Source organism: Saccopteryx bilineata, chromosome 1 (assembly GCF_036850765.1).
Source record: "Saccopteryx bilineata isolate mSacBil1 chromosome 1, mSacBil1_pri_phased_curated, whole genome shotgun sequence".
Taxonomy (NCBI): Eukaryota; Metazoa; Chordata; class Mammalia; order Chiroptera; family Emballonuridae; genus Saccopteryx; species Saccopteryx bilineata.
The window spans coordinates 407359551-407387063 of NC_089490.1; the positions used below are offsets into that span (position 1 = coordinate 407359551).

At 62.6% G+C, this 27513-nt stretch overlaps 5 protein-coding genes and 1 non-coding gene across 13 annotated transcripts; 1 reads left to right on the forward strand and 5 right to left on the reverse strand.

The window, feature by feature from the left end:
- Positions 1-11: 11 nt before the first annotated feature.
- POLR2L (RNA polymerase II, I and III subunit L) lies at positions 12-2040 on the forward strand. The gene is made up of 2 exons (XM_066252419.1): positions 12-186; positions 1711-2040. Exons 1-2 carry the CDS (start codon positions 92-94, stop codon positions 1817-1819), a joined length of 204 nt encoding a protein of 67 aa, XP_066108516.1. The 5' UTR covers positions 12-91; the 3' UTR covers positions 1820-2040.
- A 1708-nt stretch (positions 2041-3748) lies between these two features.
- CD151 (CD151 molecule (Raph blood group)) lies at positions 3749-8501 on the reverse strand. Of its 2 annotated transcripts, XM_066252420.1 has the most exons (9): positions 8353-8501; positions 7264-7321; positions 6407-6542; positions 6090-6281; positions 5650-5724; positions 5193-5297; positions 4937-5095; positions 4712-4798; positions 3749-4621 (listed from the first exon to the last, which is right to left on the reverse strand). In XM_066252420.1, exons 3-9 carry the CDS (start codon positions 6488-6490, stop codon positions 4562-4564), a joined length of 762 nt encoding a protein of 253 aa, XP_066108517.1. In that variant the 5' UTR covers positions 6491-6542; positions 7264-7321; positions 8353-8501; the 3' UTR covers positions 3749-4561. The 2 variants fall into 2 exon arrangements, with proteins under 2 accessions (XP_066108517.1, XP_066108518.1); XM_066252421.1 differs by lacking the exon at positions 7264-7321 and having other exon boundaries at positions 8353-8496.
- Positions 8502-10080: 1579 nt separating this feature from the next.
- On the reverse strand, positions 10081-15783 carry CRACR2B (calcium release activated channel regulator 2B). 6 transcript variants are annotated; one of them, XM_066252425.1, is made up of 10 exons: positions 15617-15783; positions 13304-13510; positions 13120-13231; positions 12461-12650; positions 11873-12019; positions 11676-11802; positions 11442-11534; positions 11070-11236; positions 10778-10849; positions 10081-10526 (listed from the first exon to the last, which is right to left on the reverse strand). In XM_066252425.1, the coding sequence occupies exons 2-10, from the start codon at positions 13502-13504 to the stop codon at positions 10340-10342; spliced, it is 1296 nt and encodes a 431-aa protein (XP_066108522.1). In that variant the 5' UTR covers positions 13505-13510; positions 15617-15783; the 3' UTR covers positions 10081-10339. The 6 variants fall into 6 exon arrangements, with proteins under 6 accessions (XP_066108522.1, XP_066108523.1, XP_066108521.1 ...); XM_066252426.1 differs by lacking the exon at positions 15617-15783 and adding an exon at positions 15371-15478; XM_066252424.1 differs by lacking the exon at positions 15617-15783 and adding an exon at positions 14834-15000.
- An 890-nt stretch (positions 15784-16673) lies between these two features.
- PNPLA2 (patatin like phospholipase domain containing 2) lies at positions 16674-22509 on the reverse strand. The gene is made up of 10 exons (XM_066252428.1): positions 22395-22509; positions 21491-21816; positions 19593-19825; positions 19440-19505; positions 18835-19044; positions 18452-18512; positions 18164-18340; positions 17852-17984; positions 17519-17641; positions 16674-17429 (listed from the first exon to the last, which is right to left on the reverse strand). The coding sequence occupies exons 2-10, from the start codon at positions 21693-21695 to the stop codon at positions 17153-17155; spliced, it is 1485 nt and encodes a 494-aa protein (XP_066108525.1). The 5' UTR covers positions 21696-21816; positions 22395-22509; the 3' UTR covers positions 16674-17152.
- A 2391-nt stretch (positions 22510-24900) lies between these two features.
- On the reverse strand, positions 24901-27031 carry RPLP2 (ribosomal protein lateral stalk subunit P2). 2 transcript variants are annotated; one of them, XM_066254089.1, is made up of 5 exons: positions 26871-27031; positions 26557-26680; positions 25974-26022; positions 25115-25213; positions 24901-25011 (listed from the first exon to the last, which is right to left on the reverse strand). In XM_066254089.1, the coding sequence occupies exons 1-5, from the start codon at positions 27014-27016 to the stop codon at positions 24938-24940; spliced, it is 492 nt and encodes a 163-aa protein (XP_066110186.1). In that variant the 5' UTR covers positions 27017-27031; the 3' UTR covers positions 24901-24937. The 2 variants fall into 2 exon arrangements, with proteins under 2 accessions (XP_066110186.1, XP_066110185.1); XM_066254088.1 differs by having other exon boundaries at positions 24901-25014.
- On the reverse strand, positions 25804-25938 carry LOC136321235 (small nucleolar RNA SNORA52). The gene has a single exon (XR_010728512.1). It is a non-coding gene; the product is annotated as a small nucleolar RNA SNORA52 (small nucleolar RNA).
- Positions 27032-27513: the final 482 nt, after the last annotated feature.

A 27513-nucleotide genomic window follows, 5' to 3' on the forward strand; every position in this document is an offset into this window, starting at 1 on the left:
CGCCCGGGGCGGGGCGAGGCGAGGTGGTGGAGGGGCCTGAAGCAGAGGCTCCGCGGGGACCCAGGAGCGCAGCCGTTGAACTGCTGTCGCCATGATCATCCCTGTGCGCTGCTTCACCTGCGGCAAGATCGTCGGCAACAAGTGGGAGGCCTACCTGGGGCTCCTGCAGGCCGAGTACACCGAGGGGTGAGGCACCTGGCTGGGCGGGCGAGGGCCTCCTGTGCGGCGGAGAAGCGTCCCTGGGCTGCCCTGCGGGGCTGGGGCGGAGGACGAGGCAAGGGCCCAGGGTAGCGGTCCCGGCCTACTTGGGGCGGAAGTCGGGGCCGAGGTTGGAGCGAGAGCCAGGCCTGCGGGGCGGGGGCGGAGGTCAGGGCGGGAGGCTGGGGGGTGGGGAACAGAGGAGGTAGGGTACTGGTCCGGGTCTGCTGGGCGGGCCAGGCGGGCAGCGGCACTCACGTCCAGTTCCAGGTCATGGTGCAGCGACTTTCAGTCCCAGGGTCCCCTCCAGCCCTGCTCTCTCGGGAGAACGTTGCCCGCCCTCCCCCCACCCCCCTTCCGCAGTTTGGAGAGAGAAGGGGAGTTGGGGGATCAAGCCACTGGTGTTAGGGACTTCTAGGTACCCTCGACCCAGTCACGGTGCCCCTCTACTGCAGTTTTAGTCTTCAGCCTCCTCCCAATCCACCTGGTCCCCAACCACCTTGTCCCTAATCTCTTCTCTTTGCTTTTGGGGCCACCCCCATGTCCTGTAAGCCCACTTGTCTTTTAGGAGATAGGACAGCTTCCTGACCGCATAGCTGTCATCATGAGGCTTTTGCAGGGTCTGTGTTCTGTGCTTTGCCCCTTAGCATGAAGTTACCACCATGCCTGCCTGCGTCTGTTACCCACTATTCTATTTATTTATTTTTTACAGAAACAGAGAGTGAGTCAGAGAGAGGGATAGACAGGGACAGACAGACAGGAGCGGAGAGAGATGAGAAGCATCAATCATTAGTTTTTCATTGCACGTTGCAACACCTTAGTTGTTCATTGAATGCTTTCTCATATGTGCCTTGATTGCAGGCCTTCAGCAGACCGAGTAACCCCTTGCTGGAGCCAGAGACCTTGGGTTCAAGCTGGTGGGCTTTTGCTTAAACCAGATGAGCCCGCGCTCAAGCTGGTGAGCTCAGGGTCTCGAACCTGGGTCCTCTGCATCCCAGTCCGACCTCTATCCACTGCACCACCGCCTGGTCAGGCTGTTACCCACTATTCTAACCCTTGGCCACTGTGTAGACCGTGCGTGTCCTGACCACGCACGGAACCGCTGCGGCCTGTGGTGTGCCAATATGCCACAGGCTCTTAGTGCAGTGGGGGGGATGAACAGGGAAGCCAGAGATGGGCTGAGTGTTTGCACCAGACCCCGGGGAGTGACCAGAGTGCGGGAACAGCTGGTGGGCTTGTACAGTGCCACGGACAAGGACCTCTCAACCTGGCCTCCCCTTTCCTAAACTGCCATCTCTGTACATCGGGGCCCATGGCATGAGAATTTTCTAGAGGCCTCAAGGCTGAATGAGCTGAGTCCCAGGGAAATTGCAGGCTCTGTCACAGGAAATGAGCAAGGTGACTCTGGAGAGAGCTCCCTCCCTGCTGTGGGACCAGAGCTGAGGGAACATCCCACAGCAGCTGGGTGAGGCCAGGATGAACAAACCACAGCCCGCTCTCTCCTGCCCTCAGGGACGCACTGGACGCACTGGGCCTGAAGCGCTATTGCTGCCGCCGCATGCTGCTAGCCCACGTGGACCTGATCGAGAAGCTGCTCAACTATGTGCCCCTGGAGAAGTGACCGCCACCGCATGCTGCTAGCCCACGTGGACCTGGTCGAGAAGCTGCTCGACTATGTGCCCCTGGAGAAGTGACCCTGTGGTGTGGACCCCACCAGTATGTAGCCAGAGTTTGTTTCACTGAGACGTGGGTAGGCAGAAGAAGTGCCTTCCCACAGCTGTGTGGACGTTTGTCTCCTGCTCAGGAAGGAAACATCCAGTAAATGTTTTTGCAGAACCATAAGGAAGTCCTAACAGTTGCTCTGGCTTTATGGGACTCACCGCCACCCATGCACCCGTGTTCTACCTGATGCCTAAGGCCTCTTGGGGGTGAATATAGGGTCCTTCCTGTCCAGGAGGAGGAATAACCATCCCCATGGTAACTGCTCAGCCTGGGATGTCTCCCTCTGGAGGGGGTGCTCGCACAGTCCCACAGAGACACAGGCAGTCAAGAGCACTGGCATCCCCCCCCAATGTTCTGGGTGCTTGCTAGGGTGAGCACAGAAATCTCCACATCCTCTCTTCCAGGACTTAAATAACCAGGTGTTCTGGGCTCTGAATACAGTGTCTACTGTGGTCACAGCTGCCCATCCTGCTGCAGAAACTTCCAGGCTCCCCTCAAGTTCAGTAGGCACCTCCCCTTGCCCAGTTTCCTGCAGACAAGAGGGGCAGCCTTGGTCTCCACAGCCAGCCCTGAGGAGGTTCTGCTGGTTGTCAGGGCTGGCTGAGCTCCCAGTACCACGGGCATTAGCATTTAACCCTTGGCCCTGGCAGGTTTGCTCAGTGGATAGAGTGTTGGCCCAGCATATGGACATTCAAGGTTCGATTCCCAGTCAGGGTACACAGAAGAAGCGACCATCTGCTTCTCCACCCCTCCCCTTTCCCTCCCTCTCCCCCTCCCACAGCTAGTGTGGCTTGATTGGTTCCAGTGTCGGCCCCAGGCACTGAGGATAGTTCGGATGGTCCAAACCTAGGCCTCAGGCGCTAAAAATAGCTTGGTTAGTGTCTGACCAGGTGGTGGCGCACGGGATAGTGTCAGACTGGGACACTGAGGACCCAGTTTTGAAACCCCAAGGTCACCAGTTTGAATGTGGACTCATCTAGTTTGAGCAAGGCTCACCAGCTTGAGCCCAAGGTCACTGGTTTGAGCAAGGGGTCACTTGGTCTGCTGTAGCCCCCATCAAGGCACAGATGATAAAACAATCAATGAACTAAGGTGCCACAATGAAGAACTGATGCTTTTCATCTCTCCCTGTCTGTCCCTCTCTCTCTGTCTCTTGTCTCACACACACACACACACACACACACACACACACACAGCTTGGTTGCAAGCCTTGGTCCCAGACAAGGGTTGCTGGTTGGATCCCGGTGGGGGCGCCTGCAGGGAGTCTGCCTCTATGCCCCCTCCTCTCACTTAAAAAAAAATCCTGTGGGTCAGCCAGAGCTGTCACTCTGGGTTGAGGTTAGTTTGTGCTCTCTGGCTGACAGAAGGCAGAAGCTCAGTTCAGAGGAAGGAAGGCAGCCTTCTCCAGCCAATTGCCCAGACAGCTGAGATGGAGTCTGCTCAAGGAGACAGCCCAAGCCTTGGGGACGAAAGCTGGGCAGCCCCTGGGGCACTGGTACACAGTGCCCAGTCCTGGCTTCCATTACCAGTACAACATCCGCCAGACCTCAGACCTCACGCCTTTCCCGCCCAGCTTACAGCCTTGCCACCCTGTCCTCAGAATGGATGAACTTCTGCCTGTGCTCAGCTATCCCTGCTATTGGCATCTTCCCCCTCGAGTCCTGTCGGCTCTCAGCTCACACCTGGCTGCCCTGGACCCCCAGGATGTGCCCTCATGGCCCACTGTCCTCCTTTGTCACAGCAGTAGATGGGTGGGTCTGTCCACCCTGCTAGACATGAGGGCTCTGAGAACCAGAGCCATCTCTCAGTAACATAGTAAGCCCACCTATTTGTTCCACAAACATTTATTGAGCACCTGCTATGTGGCAGGAGCAGTTCTAGGCATCTGTAATACAGCAGTGAGTAAAGCACCCCCCTCAAACCCCTGCCCCTCCAGGGAAGGGGAGACACAGTGAACATCGTGGCCTTTTAGATGATGGTGATCAGCAGGACGACAGGGGACTCCGCAGAGCAAGGTGGCTGGGGCCAGGGGGCTTGGCAGAGGCACGGGGCCCTGGGGACAGGGCTGGTTAGGCTCTCCCCAGGGGGATGGGTGGCACTGGACTTGGTGGCAGGGACGTGAAGCTCCTCACCTGCAAGCTATGTGACACCCCCCCCCCACAACACCCCTCCCTCTAAGGCCTGTCCCAGACCACCATGTGGGGTGTGTCCAAGGGGCTGGAAGCACCCTAGGATGGGCCAGCCCAGCCCATTTCTGCCCAACTCACCATCAAACCAGCCTCTCCAACTGAACAGAGGCATCAGGGAGCACCCTGAGGTGCCACGACCCCTCCCCACCAAGGGAGGTGGCTGTGAGAGGGGACAGAACCAGACCCCCACACAGGCAGAACTGCTACACCTCAGGCGTCAGGGCTTGGGTGTGCCGAAAAAGGCACTTGAAGCTCTCTGGGGGTGTGGGTCCCCAGAGGTCACAGTGATAGGGGCTGGTGGAGGCACCGGCAGGAGAACAGCCTCCCTGTCAGCGAGGGAGACGGGAGGGGAGGCATGGGGTTCCCCGCCCCCCACCGTCAGTAGTGTCAGCTCAGTAGTCACTCGGGAGAAGCTGCAGCATGCAGGCGCACAAGGGGCAGCCGTGGGAGGGTCAGTAGTGCTCCAGCTTCAGGCTCTTGTACAGGCAGCACGTGAAGATCATGCCAAACACCTGTGGGGCAGAGCAGGCGTGAGCGGGCCCGGCCACCAGCCACCTTGTCTCCTGCGCCCACCAGGCCCCACCCTGGCCCAAGACCCTCACCTGCACACAGGCGATGCCAATGCCCACGGCTCCAATGACCCTCAGGTGTTCCTGGATGAAGGTCTCCAGCTTGGTGATGCAGCCGCCCTGGCAGGGTGGGGATGGGAACACTGAAGGCAGGCCAGTCCTGCACCCTCTGCCGAAACAAAGTCTTAGGCACCCCCCCACTCCAGGGTGTGGCATGGCCACACCATCACCCTGGGAGCCCAGGCCCCGCCCACCTACCTCCACCTTGTAGATGTTGGAGGCGTGGTCCCTCTGGCCACAGTGAGGCACCACGGTCTTGCAGCAGCTGTCTGGAACAAGGCGGCCTCCCGCCTCCCCCGAGTGGATCCACTCACTGTCCCGCCAGTCCTGGGAGTTGTTGCTGCCACAGCAGTGGAACTGCAGGGAGAAGAGCAGGGCTGAGTCCCCGCCCCACAGACACCGCACAGGACGCACACAGGTCCCAGGAAGGCGCCTCCCTGAGCCACCCACCAACCTCCTGCTGCAGCTTGTCCACAGCGCTGGTCACACCCTCATGGCCTGGCTGGTGGTACCGCTTGGTCATGGTGTCCTTCAGGTTCTCCTTGAGCTCCACACTCAGCTGGGGGCGAGACGGTGACAACTTCAGCACAGTCTGAGAGCCCCCAGGTGGGGCAGAACGGGGCTGCGCACGTGCGGAGGGGAGGGCAGGGCCAGGCTCATGCCCATGCGGCTGGGGCAGGAATCAGGTGGGCTGGGAGAGTCGCCCAGGAGGCCACGGGGAGGGGCAGGGGAAAGGAGAGCGCTCCAGATCCTAAGAACACCTGCCTCCACACTGGAGCCCCTAGTGAACCCTGCTGTGGCCCAGCCCTCACTCCCAGAGCCTGACGGCACAGTGGTCAGCTCCGGGGCTTGGGGGGAGGTGGGTCTGTGTATGTGCACATGTCCCCGTGTGGCCTGTCCGGGCCCCTCACCTGCTGGTAGTAGACATAGGCAAGGATACCAGCCACAATCTCCAGCAGGAAGATGATGAGGAGCAGGATGAAGTACTGAGTGGGGCAGAGGAAGGATGCAGTGAGCGGGGACACCGACACCCCCATTCCATGAGGGTTCCTAGTGTCTGAGCTCAACAGCGTCCCCACCCTCAGCTCCCAAGTGGCCACAGACTGAGGGCTTCAGACAGCAGGTGAGGGCTTCCACTAGGAGCTGGTGTCCTCGCCAGGCTGGGACCTCATGGGAGGGCTGGGGAGGTGGGAGGGACCTCCCCACCCACACAGAGGCTATCCTGCCATGTACACTCCGTCTTCATCGTCGCTTCTTACCCAGTCAGGGCCCCAGAGTCAGCCCCAGGCAGCCAGCTAGGGAGCCCCCGCACAGGTACCTCCACCCCCAGTGCCAGGCATGCCCTGCTAACCAGGCGCAGCAAGTTCCGTCGCTCCTTGAAGGTGGCACAGCAGCCCAGGATACCAGTCACCATGACGACAATGCCAGCCACCACCAGGATGTAGGCTGTGGCCAGGTAGGTGCCCGAGGCCAGCAGGCTGATGTAGTCACTCTTCAAGGCCAATGTCCAGATGCCCACGGCCATGACAGCCAGACCAGCCAGCTGTGGGCAGTGCACACCAGTCAGTCACCACATAGAAGCCCCACACCGTGACTCCTTTCAAGGACCAGGGATGGGATGGCAAGTGGCAAAGACAGGTCAGGGCAAGGTAGATGCCAACTCCTCACCCAGAAGCAGCAGTTGAAGGTGAAGAGCAGGTATTTGAGGCAGACGGTGCCACATGTTGATTTCTTCTCGTTGAACTCACCCATCCTGGGGCTGGGAGGCCGTGGAGGTCAGACAGCCCACAATACCAGGACCTGACTGGAAGGGGAGCCAGACACCAGTAGGGACAGAAGGAGGAAACACTAATGCCCAAGAAACCACTGGCCCTGGATAAAGACCCTGGGAGAGTGTCCTAGGAGCCCCCCAACCCCTACTGCAACCGGGGCAGATGCCTGGTGCCCAGAGCTGTGGAAGCCAGGAGGGCCTGGCTTTCCTGACCAGACCCCAGGGCACAGGTGCACAGAGGATGCCAACCATCACCAGCTGACACCTCTGCTGATGGCCAGGGTAGGAAGGCCCAGCAGGCACCTTGTGGTGAGCTCATGCAGGCTACCCACCCTACCCCACCACATTCCCCAGGCCTCATGTCACGGGAACCTACCAGCTGCCAGAGGGGAGGAGGCCACTCAGAGAGACTGGCCTGCCCTTCATTAGCCATGTAGCCTTAGGGAATTCCCTCAGGCTTCGGTTAGAAGGGAGACCTCCTTTCTCCCAGCAAGAGTGGAGAGTGTGGAGGGTACAGGCAGGCGGAGCTGGCAGACAAACTCCCCAGACCTGAGGTTTCCTCATCACCAGAAAAGGGACAGTCCCACTACCTCACAGCTACAGGCTGTGCCCCTCCTCAGACGCACCCCAGCCAGGAACAGCCCGCCTGCTCTGCTGTGAGGTAACCGCACTGGGGAGGGCAGGAGAAGGCTGTGGGACACAGACAGCCTGGCCTAGGGCCACTTTTCCAGACACCGCCCCACCCAGCACGCACCTCGCTGGCACCAACGGCTCTTCTGTAAGACAGGTGGACAGAAGTTCCCCAGGAGGCTCTACCAGAAGGGCAGGCACAGGTCACAGGTCTGGCCCACCGTGGACGACAGAACCCTGCCCCCCCCACCCCCCACTGGTGGCTGCCCCAGGCAGTGGACACGAGCTGGGAACATCACTGCCAGCAGCAGAAAGGGGAGCGGTCAGGCCCGGTATTTTGGTCTGGACAGGGAGGGGCAGGGCAGAGGACATTTCTGCAGAGTCCGATCCAGCCAGGAACCTCCTAGCAGCCCACCCTTGGCCTTAGCACCTGACCTGTCACTGCCCCTTTCCCCACCAAGCAGCAGTAGCTGCAGCCTGGGAAGAAAAAAAGGCGTAGACCCCGACCACGGAGCTGGAGGTGTGCAAGACCCACGCTGGGCACACTGCCCCTTGGCCTGCTCTGAGGCCCCAGGCCTTCTGGGGAGGCTGATTCTGCAGTCAAATGCTCTACCACTGAGCTATACCCCCAAGGGAGGCTGATTCCGGACACAGATCCAGCCCCCGCGCCACCCGTGAGAAGCGGCCCCTCTTTCCGGGAGAGCCTGGCGGACGTGAATTCCCGAAAGGCCGGCCAGAAATAGTTCCTGCAGCCGGGACAGAGCTGCCCCACCCCAGCCCACCTGCAACTCCACCCGGCTTCGGCGGCCCCAAAGAGGGGGGCCCGGGACTCCGCGTCACTAAGATGAAGTCACCGCCACCGCCACCGCCTCCCGCCCACTTGCACCGGGTGGTGGGCGGGCCTGCGGGCGGAGGGAAGGGGACCGGCGTCCTGGGACAATGAGTGGGAAGCTCAGGTGGGGCCCTTGCTGCGAAGGGACCGTTAGGCGGATCTTAAGACCCGGGAGGCAACCTGCACTCGTCCTTGCCCTAAAGTCCTAACCCTCGCCCCGGCCCTGCGTCCCGCTCCGCCCTCCCAGCCTCCCGGTGTCCTCCTCCCTCCGGAAAGGGCCTCCTGGGCCCGCGGCTGGGCCTCTGCGTCTGCGCCGCGCGCGCAGGGCCTCGGGCTCTCAGCCTCTCCCGGCTGGCCCGACCGACCAGGAGACCCACTCACCCGCCACGAGTCCTAGTCGAGCGGAGGCGGCGGTTCCTGCGCGGGGATGGCTCTGCGGGCGGGAGGCCTGCGAGGGAGGTGCGCGGAGCGGTCTACGGCCCCACCCTGACCCTCAGACCCCGCCCACGGCCCACAAACCCCGCCCAGGTTTCCAGACCCCGCCCACGGCCCACAAACCCCGCCCCGGCCCCCCAGACCCGGCTCACGGCCCACAAACCCCGCCCCTGCCCGTAGGCCCCGCCCACGGCCCACAAACCCCGCCCAGGTTTCCAGATCCCGCCCACGGCCCACAAACCCCGCCCCGGTCCCCCAGACCCCGTTTACGGCCCACAAACCCCGCCCCTGCTCGTAGGCCACGCCCACGGCAGACGAACCCGGCCCCGCGGGCTCCGCCCACCGCCGGCAAGTCCGAATAAAAATCCTCTGCGCGGGCGGACGGGCGGGACACCCGCGGGTGCAAACGCTGAGAGTCCCTTACCCTGGCTGTGGAGGCCGGGCCAGCTGCAGTCCGGGGGCTCCCACAGCACACAGCCAGGGTCCAGGCCCTCAGGAGACGGAGGGGCCGGGCTAGGCTAGGGGTGGGGGGAATGTGGAGGCGGCCAGCCTAGCCATGGTCCTGGCTGGATCTGTCCGAGACTCTGCTGTCCTCCAGGCCCACTTTTATCTCTCCTCCCAACCCGGGGACCACCCGGAGGCTGCAAGGGTCAGTCAGCACAACAGACTGGCCTGGCGCGGGGCAGGCCTAGGGACCCCGTGAGAGACAATCCAGTCTGGAGGGAATCTGGACTGGCAGTAAGTAGGAAGGCTTGAGGGAGAAAGTCCTGCTGACCCACCGGACTGGGAAGCTGCGAGCGAGGATAAGGGGAGCGACTCCCAATCCACCAGGCTCATCCCCAGCCGCAGGTGGGGTCTGAGTCTGCGCTATCGGTTGGAGCAGCTCCAGGGACAATGGGCAGCGCTGCTCCCACTTCCCTGTCCTAGGCTGAGTTAGCAGCTCCCAGCTTCCCAGGCAGGGCCCCTGGCCATGGGAGGTGGCTCCAGACCTACCCTAGGAGGCTCCACGCTGAACTGGCCTGACTGGTGGTTTACCCAGAACTGTGTGAGGACTGGCATAGGGAAGGGATGGTCAACTGAGTCTAAGTGGGAGGAAACCGCTAACCAGTACTCCCTGGTGAGACAATGGGTCCATGGGACTTCAAGATTTTATGGGTTGTGCCCTGGCCGGTTGGCTCAGCGGTAGAGCGTCAGCCTGGCGTGCGGGGGACCCGGGTTCGATTCCCGGCCAGGGCACATAGGAGAAGCGTCTCTCTGTCTCTCTCTTCCCCTCCCGCAGCCAAGGCTTCATTGGAGCAGAGATGGCCTAGGTGCTGGGGATGGCTCCTTGGCCTCTGCCCCAGGCACTAGAGTGGCTCTGGTCGAGGCAGAGTGACACCCCAGAGGGGCAGAGCATCGCCCCCTGGTGGGCGTGCTGGGTGGATCCCGGTCGGGCGCATGTGGGAGTCTGTCTGTCTCTCCCTGTTTCCAACTTCAGAAAAATACAAAAAAAAAAAAAAGATTTTATGGGTTGTGACGGCTTGAGGTCTGACCAGAGACACAGGGACACCCATATGCCCACATGCACAAAGAGGGACCCACAGTCCCAACACCACAGGGCTGTGGACCTGTGCCACTCATGTACCCTGGACGCCTGACACCTGTGGCTCCCCCACACTCAGAAGGGCCAGGAGGTCCAGTGCAGTCAGTGGAGTTTATTTGGAAGAGGGGGGTTTTCTGCTGTACAGAGGTGGATTTGATGGGGTGCAGACAGCATGAGGACCAGGAGAATCGGGGCACAGGAGACCCTGACCACCCCAGGTTAGTTCCTTCATGTCTGCAGTCGGGCAGGCTGAGAGCCCAGTGGGTTTTGGATGGGCAGCCCCAGCCATGATGAGTCACTTTTAAAGGGCAGCTGCTCCCAGGAACACCCAGTGAGTCACTCGGGGGCTGGTCAGCAGGCACTGGGAAGGTGGCCTGAGCCACCTCTGGGGGATCGAGGCCAGTTGCTGCAGCAGCAGCAGCAGCAGCAACAGGTGGGCCCTGGCAGGCAGGCTGAGGCCATCGCCTTTCTGTGGCCACTGGCCAGTTGCTTGGTCTCACAGGCATCCCTCTCGTCTCGCAGCCGCGTGTTCAGCTCCCTGGGGAAGGGAAGCCAAGGGCTCTGAGAGGTCTCAGGAAGCAGTATTTGAAGGGTAGGGAGTGTGGGCTCTGACTCTTCCTCAGACCAAGAGGGAGGGATCTGGTTGGGGCTGCAGCATGAGGGAGAGAGGGTAGATGCAAAGAAGGATTTCCTTGTAGTAAGCTGGGCCACGGTCAGGGATGTTTGGGAGCTAGCAGGTCGCGAGCTGCACTGAACCCCTTCCCTCGTGCGGCCTGCGTCTGACCCAACCTGAGGAGCTCCAGCTGCCGCAGAAGGCTCAGCTTCTCTTTCTGCATGTTTCTCGAGACAGCAACCACATCCCTGCGGGTGGAAGGTGGTGACCTGGATGCAAGGAGTCTCCTGGGCTCTCCACGAACCCCTAGAGGACCCTGCCCCACGCAGACCCTGAGGGTGGGGCTGAGACTAGGGATGTGGATGGAAGTGGCCCAGACCTGAGCCCCAAGCGCGACCCCAGCTTCCCCGCGCTCCCCTCCTGGGGACCCGCTCCTGAAGGCCTTTCCCAGCTCCGCCCCAGGGGCACCTGAAGCTCTGCTCCTGGCGGCCCTGCAAGTCGCCCTCCAGTCTGCGGAGCTGCTCCTGCGCCCCCTCCAGCTGCGTCCGCAGCGCCTCGTTGGCCAGCCACAGCTGCGCGTTCTGCGCCTGCGCCTCCAGCTGCTCCGCGGCCCGGGTCCGCAGCTGCCGCTCCAGCTGGCGAGTCGCGGAGAAACCACGGATGGAGAGGAATCCCCTCTTCCCCGGGATGCTTGTCTGCCCCTGACTCCCCAAAATTCGGAGACTGGGGACCCGGAGGCATAGGGGACCCCCAGGATACCAGGAGTGCGTGGTGACGGCGGTGGGGTTGCGGGCTTGGGCTGAACACCTTTCCCCGGAGTGCGGGCCGGAGGCCGCTCACCTCCCGCTGCCGCAGGCCGGCGCGTTCCAGCTCCTGCTCGCGGCTCTGCAGCTCCAGCTCCAGGCGGCCTCTCCGCTCCTCCCGGGGGAGGTCCTGGGAAGCGCCAGGAGCGTCTGAGCCTCCGTGGGCGACCGAGAGGCTAAGGCCGAGAGTGGGACCGGTTCCGACCAGGCGGAGCCGGAGAGACGCGCCCGGCTGGGGCGGGGCGGGGCGGGGGCGGGGCCGCGGGCCCACCTGACTCCGCAGGCGCTGGCGCTGCTCCCGGAGCTGCTGCTCCGTCTCCTCGTACAGACATCGCACCTCCCTCTCGTGCTCGCTCTCCCGCCTTCGGGGGGCCGTGGGTGAGACAGCTGCACAGAACCTGCCAGCACTGCGGCCTCCAGACCCGCCCCTACCGCTTCCCGGCGCCCCGCCCGGGTCCCAGGCCTCACCGCCGCAGCGCCTGCTCTAGGCTGTCTCGCTCTCGGGCCGCCTCCTCCAGGCAGGCCGAAGCACGCATCAGAACGTCCTCGAAGTATCCTAGCAACTCAGGCCGCTCTCGCTGCAGCCGGGTCCAGAGCGTCAGCACCGCCCGCTGTCTAGAAGGGCCGGCAGGGACTGAAGTCCAAGTGGGGGCTCCGGACCCTCCCCGAAAGTGACCTCTGCAGCCCCGGACAAGCTAAGCACGTTTGCTGCATGCAGGGCCTCCCTCTTGTGGGTGCTGTCGCCCCTGCCAGGGTTCAGTCGTGTGATCTTTTGGCATTGCAAGGAGCAGTCCTGTGTACCGGTATGTAGGAGGAGGCCGCGTGCCCAGAGCCACCCCTCTTCCCAACAGCCAGGACTGCTGCCTCCTAAAATGCAAATTCTGTGGGAAATCACGCCCGGCCCCTCCCAGGTGGTAGCAGCAGCTGAGAGACAGTAGCAGGGCCAGACCCAGCCTGGGGACCCTGCCCAGAGCGGACGTGCGGGAGACATGGGACAGGCAGCACACAGAGGAAGGAACTGGGAGCTGGACCGGACCAGGACCAGCACGGACTCACTCGCTCAGGACCCGGGCCACCCCCAGCTGCTCCAGCGCAGCGAAGAATCTCTCCTCCTGCTCCTCCTCTTCCTCCTCCTCCTCCAAGGAGCCCCCAGCGCCTTGCACCTCCGACCAGCCCGACTCGAAGGTTTCCTCAGGAGCCCGGGAGGGCAGTGTGCCCTGGGCGGACTCCACCTCCACAAATTTCCCTGTGGACATGGGAGAGAGAGATTACCAGGACTGTGTGTGGGTTACCACCCTGGCTCAGCATCCACTCCCACCCCCTACCCCCCCTGCACACACATATCCTGCTCTTTCTCTGAGCCCAGTTTCCTGTTTTTCTTCCATATTCTGGTTTGATTGTTGGCCTGGAAATGGGAGGTGACAGCCGGGTCCAGGCCAGAATGGACAGCTAGCTCCCAGCCCCACCTGGGCTTGGCACAGGAGAAAGGGCTGGAGAGCCGAGGGTCAGCTCCACACACGCCACAGCAGCTGGAGGGAGGGGGCTTTCTGTAGAGCCTTACCATGTCGTGTGTGTGTGTGTACACACATTAGTATGTGTTCCAGAGGGAGGTAATGGCGAAATACAAGGTGCAGCCCGTGTGGGCTGTGGATCCCACAGAGTCCCAGACGTGCCAGGGGAGGGTCCCTGGGTGGGGGCGTGAGGGAGGAGCTCACCCAGGCCGAGACAAAACTCCCGGGCAGTGAGGACACCCGTGTGGGCCTGGTCCAGACTTTCAAACACAGCCTCTAGCTGGTCCGGTGTAAGGAGCAGGTCGCTCTGCAAGTCCTGGCCAAAGATGGGGGGCTCTGTAGCCAAGGTCAGCCCTGGGCTGGCAGCCCCTTGGGACCGGGGACTCACCTGCAGGTCGTGCCTGGTGATGAAACCCTTAGCCTCCTTGTCACACAGCAGAAACAGCTCCTGGGCCTGGGCCAGCATGGCTGCCCGGGGCCCCGTGGAGCCCTCCTCTTCATCTCCCTCCTCCTCCTCCTCCTCCTCCTGGGCCTCCCCAGCCTTGGGCTTCCCAGGGCTGGCCATGAAAGTGGGGTCTCGGCCGGCCATTGGGTGCTGTAAAGCCAAGGAGGAGTCAGGGGCTGAGCAAGGCTCGGAAGAAATGAGGAGGGGAGGAACCTGAAACCTGTATAATTTTATTAACCAATAGGACCCCAATAAATTTAAGTTAAACAGAAAACGTTTCAAAAAAAAGGGGGGAGGGAAGGAGAGGCAAAGAGAGGTGAAGTACTAGGGTGGCTAAGGGCTAAGCTGGAGTCATGGGGACCCAGGAGTGAGCACGGATGCAGAAAGAGGGGACCTCTGGGAAGGGGGTCTGGCCTACTTGGGGGGGTGCTTCAGGCAGGGGTGTCATGGGTGGGGTGACACAGGCTCAGGACTTGCGGGGACCAGCCAGGGAGCTAGAGGCTGTGGGTCCAGGAGGGAGCCCAGGAGAGGGCGGGCTCGAGAGAGGGGCAATCTCCTTGGGGGGCTGGGGGGGGGTTGCTTCTGCTCTGGCAGCTGAGGACAGGGAGCTTGGGTGAGGGAGTGGTCATCAGGGGAGGAGCTGAACAGGTCCTGGAGTTGGGAACTTGAAGAACGGGCTGTCCCGCTGGGCCAGTGGGAGCCCTCAGCCAATCCCGCCTCATCCTCAGCGCCCCCCACCCCCACCCAGGCTGGGTATCAGCGGGCCTCCCCGCCACCACCAGCTGGCCAGCTGGGTAGACTCCTCCTTCCCTGCCACGGCCCGTCCCACCCACCGGGCTCCAGGCCCCCTAGGCTGCAGGTGCAGAGTCCCAGCCTGGGCAAGGGTGCCTTCCACAGCCTTTGTCAGGAATACTCCAAATTCTAGGCTTAACAGCCCGTCCTCCGGCACTAGCCTCCTCCCTCCTTCAGACTTCCCGCCTCTGTACCCCGGAACCTCCACCAGGCCGCCCGCCCCTCCCCCGGGGACTCCCCACCCCCTAGTCAGAGACACCTGTCGTCCCTACAACGCCCTGGTCCCGGATTCCCCAGCGCCAGGCCGCCGCGCGGCGAACCCCACACCTGTGTCTGACGTTCCTCCTCCTCAGTTTAGATTCTCAGCCCACCCACAGTCCAGGGGGAGCGAGAGGGGCGCGATCTCCAAAGAGGGGCGGTCTGGGGAAGAGGGGCACGAGGGGACGCGGGCCCAGACACATCTCCCCCCGTCTTGGCCGCCGCCTCACCCAGGCGGTGCGCCACCCCGCCGGCGGCTCGCGGGTTCTCCGGGGCCCGAGGTCCATCCCAGCGGAAGCCGAGCTGCGGCCGGACGCGGGGAGCAGGGAGGAAGGGCGGCGCGCGCTCCGCCCCGAGGGGCTCCAGAACCCCTGACCGCCCGTCGCGGGGGTCGGCGTGCCCTGCGGGGGGCCGGGCACCTACCTGCCAGCTGCGCCGCCGCCGCACCGGCCGCGCACCTGGCCTCCCCTCCCGGACAGGCGGGCGCGGCGGGGGACGCGGGAGTGCGAGGGGCGCGGGGCGGAGAGGCTCCTGCTGCCCTGCGAGCGCCGAGACCCCGGCGTGGGCCGGCCCCGGGCGGGGCGCCGCCGCCGCTGTCACGCTGTCCCCGCCTCTCGGCGCGGCCCCAGCAGCCTGGCTTGCGCCTCACTCCCCACCCGCCCCTGACCTGGCGGCCGCGTCTCTGTCCCCGCAGAGTCTCCGCGGCAGGTGGGGCAGAGACGACCCAAGCGCCGGGGGACACTTCCTGAGCAGGGCCGAGGGGAGGCGGGCGGGGCGGGGGGATACAGTCCTGACTATACCTATTTAAGGCGCCAAAAAGTGCGTAGAACAAACACACGAGGCAGGAAATACACCAAAACATCTTCCATGGTTATCTCTAGAAGTGGGGTGACTTTCCTCTCTATCTGTACTGTCGCAATTTGGATTTTCCCGGTTTTAAACAATACACATGTAACGTACTAGAAAATTACGTTGAAACCAACAGCACAAATGCCGCTCTGCAGGTGTGAGGGCGAGTGACCAGGTAGGGGTGGGAAGTCCTCACCTCAGCAGCTCGTGCCCCCCAGGACTCCTGTTGGGTTCCCCTTGGAGCAAGCCTGAGAGAAGGAGCTAGGTGGAGCCTGCGTGTGACCTTCCTGCTGGGGGAGAAAACCCCATCCTCTTCCCCAGGTCCCCCCCCAGCCCCAGCCTGGCCCCAGCACCCACCTGGGGAGGGGGGGCGCTGGCCTCACGGTGGGGCCCTGGCTGTGCTCAGAGCTGGAGGCCTCTGCCTCTCCAGGGGGCTGGCATCCTGCTGAGCTAGAACAGGTTGGCCCGACAGGCCAGGACCTTGAGACTGTCAGGGGGGTGGCCCCTGGCACACAGGTACACCAGGGACCTGCCCAGCCGGCTCGCCCAGTCTTTCAGTCCCACGACCAACCCCGACCGTTACTGTTGGCTGGGGGCTGCCGCTGCCACCACCACCACAGCCTCCCCCATGTTTGCGGGGGCGGGGGAGAGGCAGGTGGGGCTGGACGGGGCCAGACTAAAGGCTCTGGACAGCTAGCCAAGTGTCTGACTCTGCTCCTGCCACCTCACACCCTGGAACACCTTTTGGTCACCAAGGAGGTCTGGCCGAACTTCCTCCAACAGCCCAGGCAGGGCAGGGGACAGTTCCAGGAAACCAGGTCTCTCCCAGAACAAGGTCCAACCCCCTTCAGCTCAGACTTCACCCTAATATTCCAGACCTCTTTTATGTGTTGGCAGGAGACTGGGAACCCTGTGGGCAAGGAGGGGGGCGGGGAGTAAGAACAGGCGTGCACCTGGCCATAGCAAGGGAGGAGAGCCCACCAGTGCCTCACACAGAGCCTTGGGCCAAGTGCCCGAAGTGGAGTCGGGGTCCCCCCATGCTCCCTCAGGAACCTCACCCACCACAGCCCGTAAAGCAACTCCCGCCACGTGTCAGACGCCACCTTTTGTAAACATTCCTTTGTTTTTTTATTCAGCAGGGATCTTGGTCCCAGATATTTCCTCTGGCCCTTGGAAAGCTGTAACCAAGGGTCAGCTGGCAGGTATCAGGGCAAAGTGAGGGGCAAATATATGTGTCCCAGCCGACGAGTGGGCTGCAGCCCGGGAGGCCCACAGATGCCTTTAGGGACAAGCCCCCCCGGGGGCCTGAATGCCCGGCTCAAGGAGAAGGGACCCCTGGAAACCCTGACCTGAATCAGCTCTACCGACCTTGGCCAGTTAGAGAGGGGGTCACATACAAGGAGGACGCAGGGGCTGAGCTGTGGCGTTTATTACATCTGCTTCGGCAAAAAATAAATAATTCTTCACACACATTCTTCAACAAAACGTGAAAAATGCGAAGGGAGGGGCAGGTGCAAAGTTCTCGGGAGTAATACTAATACTGCACTGACTACCGGACCGCCCGGGCACCAGCCCTCCACCACCCTAGGGTGGGCCTGGGAAGGGGAGATTAAGGCACAGGTGAGGGGCCCTCTGCGGGCGAGGGGAGGGGTATTCCACAACCCCGCCTCCTCAGTGCAGCAAGTGAGTGGTTGGTGAAGGGGTTGGCAGCAAAGTCCCTTCTGCCAGCGGGGAGGGCCCCCATCTCCTCACTCCAGAGGGAATAGGGAGGGGGAATCTCAGCAGCCCCAGGGCCCCACCTCATGGGGCAGGGAAGCTGGGGGGTGGGGCCTAGCCCTCAGCACTGGGACCCCAGGGGGCTGGGAAGGCAGGGGGGGCAGGGGACAAGGGTGCTCAGTAAGGGGGCGAGCTGGGCGGGGGCTGCGGCGTTTGGGGCGCAGGGCTGGGGCAGGTGGGGGCGCGCATGCGCAGGGCATCGGGCGGGAAAGCCACGTTGGTGCAGAAGAGGCCGAGCAGCAGCTGGCGCTGGCACTCCTCCAGCTTCGTCAGCGCATCCGCCAGCGAGCGGCTGTTGCGCATCCAGCCGGGCAGCGCCTCGCAGTAGGCGGCGTAGGAGAACGGCACCGAGGGCAGGGACTGGGCCCGACGCAGCTCCATCTGCTCCGACAGCCTGCAGGCGGGAGGGCAGGCTTCAGTGTGGGGGCGGCCACGACAGGGATTCTGTGGCCCCGGGGGGGACGCAGCGGTCGGGGAGCTTACCTGGAGGGCAGGTGGCTGCCCAGCTTCCTCTTGGCACGCATCACGAGGTATTGGCAGATGCTGCCGGTCTGCTCCTTCATCCACCGGATGTCCTCTGGGACGTCGGGCAGCCACTCCAGCAAGCTGGGGGTGGGGGGTGGAAGGCACGGCCTCAGCGTCTATGGCCCACCTGATGCCCACACACCCACCCCAACCTCTGACCCTCTCTATGCCCCGATATCTCCATAGCCCCCTGCCCCGAACCTCCTGCCTCTTCCCTGGCGTGACCACCACTCATGGATGATTCCACAGTTTGGTCCCAACCCATCTCCGGCCCACCCCCGCGTCCTGTACCGGATGGTGAAGCACACAGCGCTCTCCAGGGGCAGCGTGTAGGGCACCATCATCGCTGTGGCCAGACGCACAGGCAGCATGTTGGAGAGTGTGGTCAGCAGGTCCCTGGGCTCCACGCAGGCCTCCAGCAGGGCTGTGGGTGGGGTGCAAGAGGGAGGTTGTCCGCTGAGGAGAGGTGCTGAGGGAGGTGGGGCCCAGTCCTTTTCAGCTCCACCCCCTCCTCCTCCCCACAGCCCTCCGCCCTCATCAGCCCGCGCATCCCCCCACGCTCCCCCCCACGCACCCTCCCCCACGCTCCCCTCCCCCACGCACCCTCGTTGAGCCGCGCAGGCAGGTGCTCCAGGATGTGATCCTCCCTAGGTGGCGGAAAGTGGCTCTCCCTGCGAGCCCTCTCCACCGTCACTATGGCCTTCTCTTCTTCTTTGTCCTGGTGGACAGGTTGGCGGGCAGCGGGCAGTGTCACCAGGGGGTTGGGCCTGTTCAGGAGGCCTGGGTAGGGAGGACCAGACAGGGGGTCAGCGCTGGGCAGCGAGGGGGGCAGCAGCAGGGGAGCAGTGGTGCGGACCCACCGGCAACCCACAGGGGGCCTAGCCCACGCACCGTTCCTCCGCAGGAAGCGCAGACCATCCCTGTAGCCCTGCTTACACATCTCCCGTAGCACCTGAGGCAGGGGGGTGACAAATCGGAGCAGAGGAGTCAGACACGCCCCCTGTTCTGCCCCTAGTCTCCGGTGTCCCTGCAAACTCCACCCCTCACTACTACTCAGCGAACCTTCTCTAGGACAAGATCTGGGGTGGACGGAGACCGGAGAGGCTGCCCCCCAGTGGAGAGATTGTGCAGGCCACAAACTTCTTCCCCAGCCCTCAGAAGAGGTTGGGGAGATCCCCACCCCGTCACTCAGGGGAGGTCAGACGGGCAGCTTTCCCAACCAGTAGCAGGCGAGGAGAGGCTGTGCGGGCCTGGCCCCACCAGCGTGGGCTCACCATGGGCTCGGGCGGGAACAGGGCCTTGGAGAGGCGGTAAAGATTGCGCAGGTTGAACTGGATGCTGGTATTGGTCACCCGGAGCTCATGGATGTTGGTGGAGCTGTCCTGTGGGCAGATGTCACTCTCGCCCGAGAAGGGAGACACTGTGATGGTGTTCTTCAGCTCATACAGTGGCAGGTTGTCCGAGATGCCACCATCCACATAGCGCTGAGGCGGCAAGGACACAGGGTCACATGGTGAGGGGCTTGCAGGGAACGCTGGCTGCCTCCCTGTGGCCTCACTCAGTGGCTGTTTCATTGGGGCCTTTTACCCACTGGGCACTGCCACAGGCCTGCCTGGGTGCTGAGAAATAGCCAGACAGTGGCATGGGAAGGGGGGGGGGAGCAGGGACGGGGGGGGGGGCACAGCTACAGGAAGTGTGCATGGCCGTGGGCTGGCCTGGCTCTTGAGCAACTCTGGGGGAAGTGAGGCAACAGGCAGTGGCAGGAGTGAGGGCTTGGGGTGGGTGGGGGGGACACAGATGGCTTCCTCCTCCAGCCCGGTCCCACAGCCCACGACAGTGGCCTCTTGTCACCCAGGAAAGATGCTCAGAGGGTACTTACTACACCCTGGAGGGTGGGAGGGATGAGGCCACAGTACACAGGGATGAAAGTGCTGCAGACGTTGGCCTGTGGAGCAGGGACAGAGAGGGGTGGTAAGCAGGGGGGGGCTTCAGGATTCAACTGTGTCCCCGGGGTGACCCCACCGGGGCCCACCTGGATGAGTTCCTCCTTGGAGTTGAAGTGGTATATAATGACGTTCTCGCCATCCGAGACCCGGGTCAGGGAGATGCCCAGGCGCCCGCTGGCACGCTCGTGGCAGTCATCGGGAAGGGTCTTCATCAGGCAACCACGGATGGTCTTCACCAGGTTGAAGGAGGGGTGCAGGGGGCCCAGGAATCGCTTCCGGGCCTCCTTAGACACCTCGATAATGTTGGCACCGGCCTCACCTGGGGCGGCAGGGCCAAGGGTCAGAGGCTAGCACTCCTGGGCGTAGCACAGCCCTATGGCTCCATGCCCAACTCATGGCATACCCTTTACCCAGGAGGAATCCCAGGGGGTCTAGCCCACAATTGGGACCTTTGCCACTTGCCCCTGAAAAGAGAGAGACCGGCCACCACCCCTGTGAGGGCAGACAGCAAGGCCGGCCCACTGGGACTAAGCCTGCCCTCTGCCTGGTGTTTCCCAACGGTCTGCCGGGTCCATTAGTCACCGGGCCTGTCCTCATGTGGCACTCAGCCCGGGAAGGGGGTGGGCAAAGGCTCAACTCTGACCAGCCTTAGCCTTTACCCACTTGGCCAGATCCAGACCAGAAAATCCCAGCACGGCCCAGGGGTCCCACAGGTCCACTGGCAGTATGAGGTTGGATATGGTGGGGTCCCACCACTCCGGGAAAGCACGAGTGTGTTCCACTGCAGCCAAGAGTAAGCAGCCCCTCCCCAACACTTCTCCTGGTGACCGTGGGTGACAGCCGAGGACATACCTAGTGTGGGAGCAGGCCCAGGAGTTGTCAGGGGGGCAGGACGACCTCGGTGAGGACCTGGGGACCATGCCCTCCTCCAGGACCACCACCCGGATTAGGAGAGGGCAGTGTGGGGATGGGCATCTGCCACACCGTGGAGGCTCCAGCCGCCCAAGACCACAAGTGAGAGTTCCTGGGAGTGGGGTGGGGGAGGTGCTGTAGAGCCCTGTCCTCAGGTGGGTACCAGGGACTTAGGCCAGCATGGGGACCGAGAGCACTGATCTGAAGGCCTTCATGAGGGGAGGGTCAGGGCCACAGTGGAAGATCCCTGTCCCGAGAATGAGAACGGAGAAGCCTGCTCCTACCCGGCCCCCTTCAGGGCAAAGGTCATGGGAAGGAGGCAGGAGAGAACCCTGAACAGGCTCCTGCTGGGCGGGCACTGATGACCCCTCTGTCACCTTGGCTGCCAGAGTAGTCTGGGAGCTGGGCAGCGTTCCCAGGACTCCTGAAGCACTCGGTGTGCTGTAAACACCACTTGTAGGTGCCCGCAGGAAGTAAGTGTGAGTGAAGAAGTCCTTCCCAGCACACTCAGACCTCTACACTCCTGACCACGGGGCTGGGGAGTCCAGAAACACCTGCCACCCCATGGAAGGGGCCAAAACAACGGGCCACAGCTGGGGACCCAGGCCTGTTCAAGGGGCCCCAGGGAAGCGTGAGGCCCCAGTGCCCAGAATGCTCTTCAGAGACAACTCCCACACCAGGCCCGGGGCCATCGCAGCCTGGAAGGCTATAGCCCCAGGACACAGTGACCGCTAGCACCTAGTCCAAAGCCTGGGATGAGGTGGCAGCTTAGGCCCCTCCCCTACTCTCACGGTCCTGCCCACGAATTGATTTCTCTTTCCAATGAAATAGCTTCTGCTGCACCTGCTGGCCCCCCACCTCTGCTCCGAGGCAGGCCTATGCGGAAGCCTCGGCCCCAAAAGCGCGCGGGCCAGGGTACCCTGGGAGCAAAACAAACCAGGCCCCGCCCCCGGGCCGGCGTCCAGGATTGCACCCACGGCCCAGGTCGGGGTCCAGCTTCCCCACGCGAGGGACGGAGGCGCGCTGTGAGCTCACGAACATCCGCCCGGCCGCGCCCGCCGACCCCGCTCACCCAGGCAGGCCCCGGTGACCAGCGCCGTGGCCGTGAGCGCCCCGGCCGAGGCGCCGTAGATGTGCGTGGCGTTGGCCACCAGAAAGGGCGCGTGCTCGCGGAGGCAGGAAGCCACGCCGATGTGGTAGACGCCGAGGAAGCCGCAACCCGCGAACGAGATGTTCCAAGTCGTCTCCCGAGGGAATGTCGCCTCCTTGGGAAACATCGCGGCGGTCCGGCGGCCCGGGCTCCCCGCGCCGGCTTAGCTGTGCGCCGCTCGCTTGCTCTGGGCTCGGTCGCCCGGCTGCTGTTGCTGTCGCTTGGGGTCTCCGCCAGCGGCGGAGACGCTGTTCACGGCGGCGGCAAAGACAGTGTTTTTAGGGGTGGGTGGGCGGGGCCGGCGCGGGGTGGGGCCGGCTCACGCGGCCCAATCGGGGCGCGCGGGGAACGGCTGCACCCTCGGGGGGCCCTGGAGCTCCGCCCCCAGCCCTGAGACCCTTCCGCTGACACCTGCTGCTCCGCCAAAGACAGCGGCCAGGCCCACGGCCTCCTGCCGTCTTCCCTGTCCCCCATCGTAGACGGCGGGAGGATAGCTAGACACAGTGGCCTAGGGGTGTGGGGACGAGTGAGCTCAGGCCCAGGCCGGCGGGAGTTTGTGGGCCTGGGAGCCTCAGACGAATCTGGAGGGCCTTGGTGTCTGGACAGTCGCCGCCTCCTCCCTCGTGGTCTGCCTCTAACACCCACTCCCCAGGGCTGGGACCCGAAAGACCCACGACTTACCTACTCACCCACAGACTGACCCATAAACATCCAGGGCCGGATATGAATCACAACTTAAAAGAGCGAACACCAGCGCCGCGGACCACAGTGGATGACCGCGCCCCACCCCTGTCCCTGCGCAGCCCCTCCACACCTGGGCACTAACCTGAATTCTACCTCCGTCCGACCAGCTGCTCAGGCTGTGCTGTCTACTTTGATTTGACTGGGACCCTGCTCCACCCCCCACTAATCGCCCCAGCAGGTGGAGCACTCAATGATGTCATGCTCCACCCCTGTTCCGCATTTTTTCCCTGGACTGTGTGTGGGGCGGGCTTAGCCTGGCTGGGATGCAAGAGCCAGCCCTGCTCCTCACCCAGGGGGGCTGGTCCCTCTGGGGTTGTGGGGAGGTACTGTGTGTCTGTCTTCTCAAGAAGTCCCTCCCCAGACAGGAGCTTGGCTCAGGACCCAGCTGGTACCAAGGTTGCAGTCCCCACCCACCCACCCAGTCCAAAGCCAGATCCAGAAGCCAGAGCAGGGCCTCCCCAGGACATGGCCATCTGGGGTCATGCTGTCCAGTCCTCAATCCCTTGCTCCCGGGCACCCTTACTTAGCAACAAGTGTTTCTGGCATGAGGACCAGCACAGGGGAGAGCAGTGAACAGTCAACTCTGCCTCAGCCCTACTGGGAAATGGGCGGGGGGGGAGGGGGGCAGATGTTGTTTACATAAAACTCAAAATGAGAAAACAGGATAACAGGGTGTGTGGTTGCTGTTAACTGAGGACACAAAGCCACCCTCCCAGGCTGCCCAGCATATGCAAAGGCCCTGGGTGGGGGGTTTAGAGGAGAGCCTGGGCATTGGGAGAGGAGGATGCAGGAGGATCTCACCAAATGAATCTTAGAAAAGACTTGTTCCCTCTGCACAGGGGACCCCACACCCCTAATGCCTTGGATGTAGTTACAGTGCAGACACTGTGACCCGACCTGGATGAGCAGGGAGGGCCCCCTGTGACCGAGTCCTTGGGGATACCGCTGGAGGCAGCAGAGGGCAACGGCGATGGTACAGTGGGAATGGAAAGTCCAGGGGTTCACCAGTGACCAAGAGGGGAGCTAGGCAGTGCCAGCTGAGCCAGTGACTGAAGGTCCTCCCCTGACCTGCTCCAAGGAGAGGCTGCCAGCTTCCATGGGACCGTGGGGCGCTGGGGGCAGCACTGCCTCAGTGCAGGAGACCTCTGCTCCCATTTCCACACCAGGGCTGAACTGTTTTGGGTACAACAGGCCTCTGGGACCATCAGTTCTAGAGCCAGGAACAGGGTGGCCCTTCCTGGAATCTGGGCTGAGGGTGGGAGGAGCCCCTGGTGTCTAGTGTGCACTGCTTGCGCCAGGCGGGCAGCACCCCCCCCCCCATGGCGTCTGTTCCCTGGCACACACAAGGCCCCCTCTCTTCCGGATGAGGAGCAGCGAGCTGACACAAACCCTGGGACAGAGGGCTCCAGCCCACACGCAACTTGTCCCCTCACAGCAAATGCCACGAAGACCTCTGCAGTGGTCCTAACTTCTCTGGGCCTTGTGTTCCACTCAGGAGCATGGCTTCTACCTCCTATCCCAAAGCCCAGGTCCCACCCTAGCCCCTGCCCCTCTGGCCTCCCTTCCCTTACCCCTATGCTGACCCCTGCCCTGGGGCCTCTCCCCACCTGCCTTGTGCTCTCTCCATTCATTTTCCCACAGAACTCCAGCCCACAGGGGAGGACTGTCCACACAGATAATGCACACACAGCCAGTTGCTGACCCAGAGCGTCTGAAGGGGGAAGCAGTGTCTACTGAGTGACCTGGTCTTGGTGGGCAAAGGCTGAAGGCCCAGGAGACTACAGACAGCTGGGTGGGCAATGGAGGGGCCTCTGCCCTCTGAGCCACATTCCAGGTCAGAACCTGGTGGGAGGGACCATGGGTAGGCCCACCCTAAAAGGACTTATATACCCACATCTGTCCAGCAAAGGTGATGGCCCAGAAACTGAGGTTTGTAGGAGCCAAATGACTGCCCAAGGTCCTCAGGGGTTAAGGTAAAAAACTGGCTTGAACAAAAACTGGACCTCCAACCCTGCAGGAAAACCCAGGGATCACAGACCCAGCTCTCTGTTTAACAAGAAGGCTGTCTTAGCCTGACCTGTGGTGGCGCAGTGGATAAAGCGTCGACCTGGAAATGCTGAGGTCGCCGGCTCAAAACCCTGGGCTTGCCTGGTCAAGGCACATATGAAAGTTGATGTCTCCTGCTCCTCCCCCCTTCTCTCTCTAAAATGAATAAACTTTAAAAAAGAAAACGAAAAAAAGAATGATGTCTTGGGAGGAACACTGGTGTCTGCCCAACTCAGAGCAGTGAGACCACCCACCGCTGCTTCTGGTTTTCCTGGGTGTCCCCTGAAGGCCACTCCCCCCTGAGAAACCCTCAGGAGCCAGGATCATGCCCAAGAAGGGGACTTGTGTCTCTTCCTGGGCCTTGTCAACACCCAAGACCCACAGGAAAGTGTCCCCCACCCCAGGTGTACACCTTGCACCAGACCCCAACACTAGCTCTTCAGGCAAAAGCTCCTCCTCCATGGGAGCCCCACAGCTGCCCTGCACGGAGGTCCGAGTGCAGAGACCAGGCTCTGACAGACGTTCAGAGCCCCTTTAAGAGATACATAAAAAGGGTTTTATTTGCAGGGGAACGGGACTCTAATCGAACAAGCCAAATCCCATGTCATCATCTGACTCCTCTGACTCCTCCTTCTTCTCATCTTTCTTCTCCTCTGCTGTGGAGAGAAAGACCATGGTGAGCGAGGCCTTCGTGGACACCACGCTCCCAGAGACTCCCATGCACCCACAGTGGCAGCTGCCTGAGCCTCCACTTACCTGCAGCTGGGGCAGAGCCAGCAGCAGGAGCTGCAGACCCCGGGGCAGCGGAGACGGCCACAGCCCCGCCAGCAGGAACGCTGGCCAGCTTGCCAATACCTACCAAGACCAGAGAGGGAGGTGAGACCAGAAACGCTGCTCAGCCTCAAGGCTACTGCAGAGGAGGGAAGCAGTCTACCCAATGAACGTACTGGGGCCTGTCACCAAGTGTCAACGTAGGAGGCTCTCCTGTTCTCCAGACAGACTCTGCCACGCCCCTCCCCCCAGGCTTCCTAGCTGGGAACCCGACTTCCAGGAACTGGGCCACAAGAAGCTGGCGTCAAGTTGGGCAAATATATTTATAGCCAAGCAGGGACCTAATCTGCTGCTCCTGCACCGACACTTGTTCCCAGCAGTGAGCTCAGATGAGGCTTTGTCCCTGGCCTGTCACATGCCCAGAGACAGGAACGGCTGCCCCAACAGTCCAGCTTCCAAACAAATCTCATCGACTCCAACCCGTGTTACCAGAAAATAACGCACTGAGCAAAAGGGGACAGAGGCCTGTGGTCACCTCTTGACACCAACCCCCTTTCAGAGAGAGCACATGGTGAGATTTGTTTACAAAGACCCAGCTCCCCAGACACTGCAGGCAGGGCAGCCAGGCCCAGGGAGAGCCCAGGCACCCCCCACCCCCAAATGCCCGACCTTCCGAGTGTCTAGAAGTGCCCATGGCATGAGCCCAGTGAGGCTGCGCTCACTCCTCTGGGTAAATCTTCTAAGGTGCTCTGGTCCACAAGCGAAACCTCACAGGCCACAGGCTGACCAGCAGGGATTAGGATGGACCGTGAAAACGAAAGCCCCCTCCCCTGCAAAACCTCACCCTGGGCGATAACATCTTCGATGTTTTTTCCGTTCAGCTCACTGATGACCTAGAGTGAAAACCACAATCAGCAGTTAGCAGGACTCGACCTGAACTACACCTTCTGGAGCCAGGGCAGGGCTGGCCGCCGGGGGACACACCAGGACACATCCGGGCTCCACAATCCCACACACTAGTTGCTGCCCCCACCCCGCACGTGGGCTTCCAGAACCCAGAGACACGTACACACCTCCAGTTCCAAAACTTACCGCTGAAAAAAGGACACAGAATACCTTGTGTCCGCTACGTGTCAACATGACAGTTTGAATGAGTTAGGTGAAGGAGCGTGGCTTTAAAGCAAGACTTTCCCCCTTTACATTATTTTATAATACAGGTTAGTTACTAGACAACTTTAAATTACACGAGACTTGCGTTGTATTTCTACCAAACCATGCGGGTCTTTCCTGGGGCTGTACCGGGATCCCCCAAACGCACAAGCTTCCCCTCAAAACCACACTTTCCCAAAGAAAACTAGGCTCGAGGAGGAGAGGGGCCCCTACGCGGAGAGGGTCGGGTGGGACGGAGCCCGGCGGGGCAGCTCTACCTTGTTGAGCCGGTCGTCGTCCGCCTCGATGCCCACGCTGTCCAGGATCTTCTTGATGTCCTTGGCGCTGGGGGAGGCATTGCCCCCGAGGGCGGCCAGCAGGTAGGAGGCGACGTAGCGCATCCTAGGAGAGGAGAGAGCCGCAGCATTCGTGATACGAAGGCCTCCCGCCCCCAGCACCCTGGCCTGTGCGCGGCCGCGCGTGGACCGGCCCGGGGTCCCCGCCGAGGCCAACCCCGTTGCGCTGCTCCACGCCCTGCCCGCTCCCGAAAGCCCCCGCCCGGCCCGCGGCCTAGCCGGGTCGCTCCACTCACTCGGCAGCGGCGGCGAGGAGGCCTGGCGCGTGCGACCTCGGCGGCGTCAGACAGGGAAAGGAAAGGCGCCGGCGCGAGGGGCGGGGGTAACCCGCTACCCAGAAGCCTCCGGGACCTACGCGCCGTGCTTCGCGAAGGCGCCGCATAGTGACGTCATGAGGCGCTCGGCCAATGAGGACGCAGGAGAAGGCATCGTCCCGTCTAGTGACGCAGCCGCCCCAGTCAAGGCGAATGGCAGCTCCGCGGCTACCTTTTTGTATAGTGTGGGGCGAGTGTCCCCCGAAACCCCCGGGGCGGCAGAGTGAAGCCGGGCGCGCGAGCCCTAGTGGACTGTTTCTCCCGCGCGGGGGTTGGGCTACAAACTCCCAACATGCGGCGCGGCCGCCACGCCCCGGATGCACCCCTTTGCGGAAGCGGCCCGTGCAGCCGGCGAACTACAAGTCCCATAGTGCACGACTGCCGGAAGCGCGGTTGTGCTGCTTCCTGCGGAGCCCGCACGTGGGCGCCACGGAGGCTGCGCAGCTTCGGTCGCTGTGCTTCCGGCTCGGATGGTTCCGGGCCGCCGGGACCGAAACCTTCTGTGCGGTGGAGTGGGTGGCGCCTTTGCCCAGCCGGACCCAGTTGGACCCAGTGGGCGAGCCGG

Excerpts from the sequence above, each read along its gene's own strand:
- CD151 (XM_066252420.1), bottom strand. The coding sequence starts at position 6,490 with ATGGGTGAGTTCAACGAGAAGAAATCAACATGTGGCACCGTCTGCCTC. Across the intron at positions 5,725-6,089 it reads GACGGAACTTGCTGCGCCTG|TACTTCATCCTGCTCCTCAT; the intron begins GTTAGCAGGGCA and ends TGCCCCACTCAG. Across the intron at positions 5,298-5,649 it reads CCTATGTCTACTACCAGCAG|CTGAGTGTGGAGCTCAAGGA; the intron begins GTGAGGGGCCCG and ends TCTCGCCCCCAG.
- POLR2L (XM_066252419.1), top strand. The coding sequence starts at position 92 with ATGATCATCCCTGTGCGCTGCTTCACCTGCGGCAAGATCGTCGGCAAC. Across the intron at positions 187-1,710 it reads CAGGCCGAGTACACCGAGGG|GGACGCACTGGACGCACTGG; the intron begins GTGAGGCACCTG and ends TCCTGCCCTCAG.
- RPLP2 (XM_066254088.1), bottom strand. The coding sequence starts at position 27,016 with ATGCGGCGCCTTCGCGAAGCACGGCGCGTAGGTCCCGGAGGCTTCTGG. Across the intron at positions 26,023-26,556 it reads ACGACGACCGGCTCAACAAG|GTCATCAGTGAGCTGAACGG; the intron begins GTAGAGCTGCCC and ends TTTTCACTCTAG. Across the intron at positions 25,214-25,973 it reads CGAAGATGTTATCGCCCAGG|GTATTGGCAAGCTGGCCAGC; the intron begins GTGAGGTTTTGC and ends TGGTCTTGGTAG.
- CRACR2B (XM_066252425.1), bottom strand. The coding sequence starts at position 13,504 with ATGGCCGGCCGAGACCCCACTTTCATGGCCAGCCCTGGGAAGCCCAAG. Across the intron at positions 11,237-11,441 it reads CCGGCCTGCGGCAGCGGGAG|CTGGAGCGGCAGCTGCGGAC; the intron begins GTGAGCGGCCTC and ends GCGACTCGCCAG. Across the intron at positions 10,850-11,069 it reads CGCCAGGAGCAGAGCTTCAG|GGATGTGGTTGCTGTCTCGA; the intron begins GTGCCCCTGGGG and ends TTCCACCCGCAG.
- PNPLA2 (XM_066252428.1), bottom strand. The coding sequence starts at position 21,695 with ATGTTTCCCAAGGAGGCGACATTCCCTCGGGAGACGACTTGGAACATC. Across the intron at positions 19,826-21,490 it reads GGTCACCGGGGCCTGCCTGG|GTGAGGCCGGTGCCAACATT; the intron begins GTGAGCGGGGTC and ends CTGCCGCCCCAG. Across the intron at positions 18,341-18,451 it reads GCGCTTCCTGCGGAGGAACG|GCCTCCTGAACAGGCCCAAC; the intron begins GTGCGTGGGCTA and ends CTCCCTACCCAG.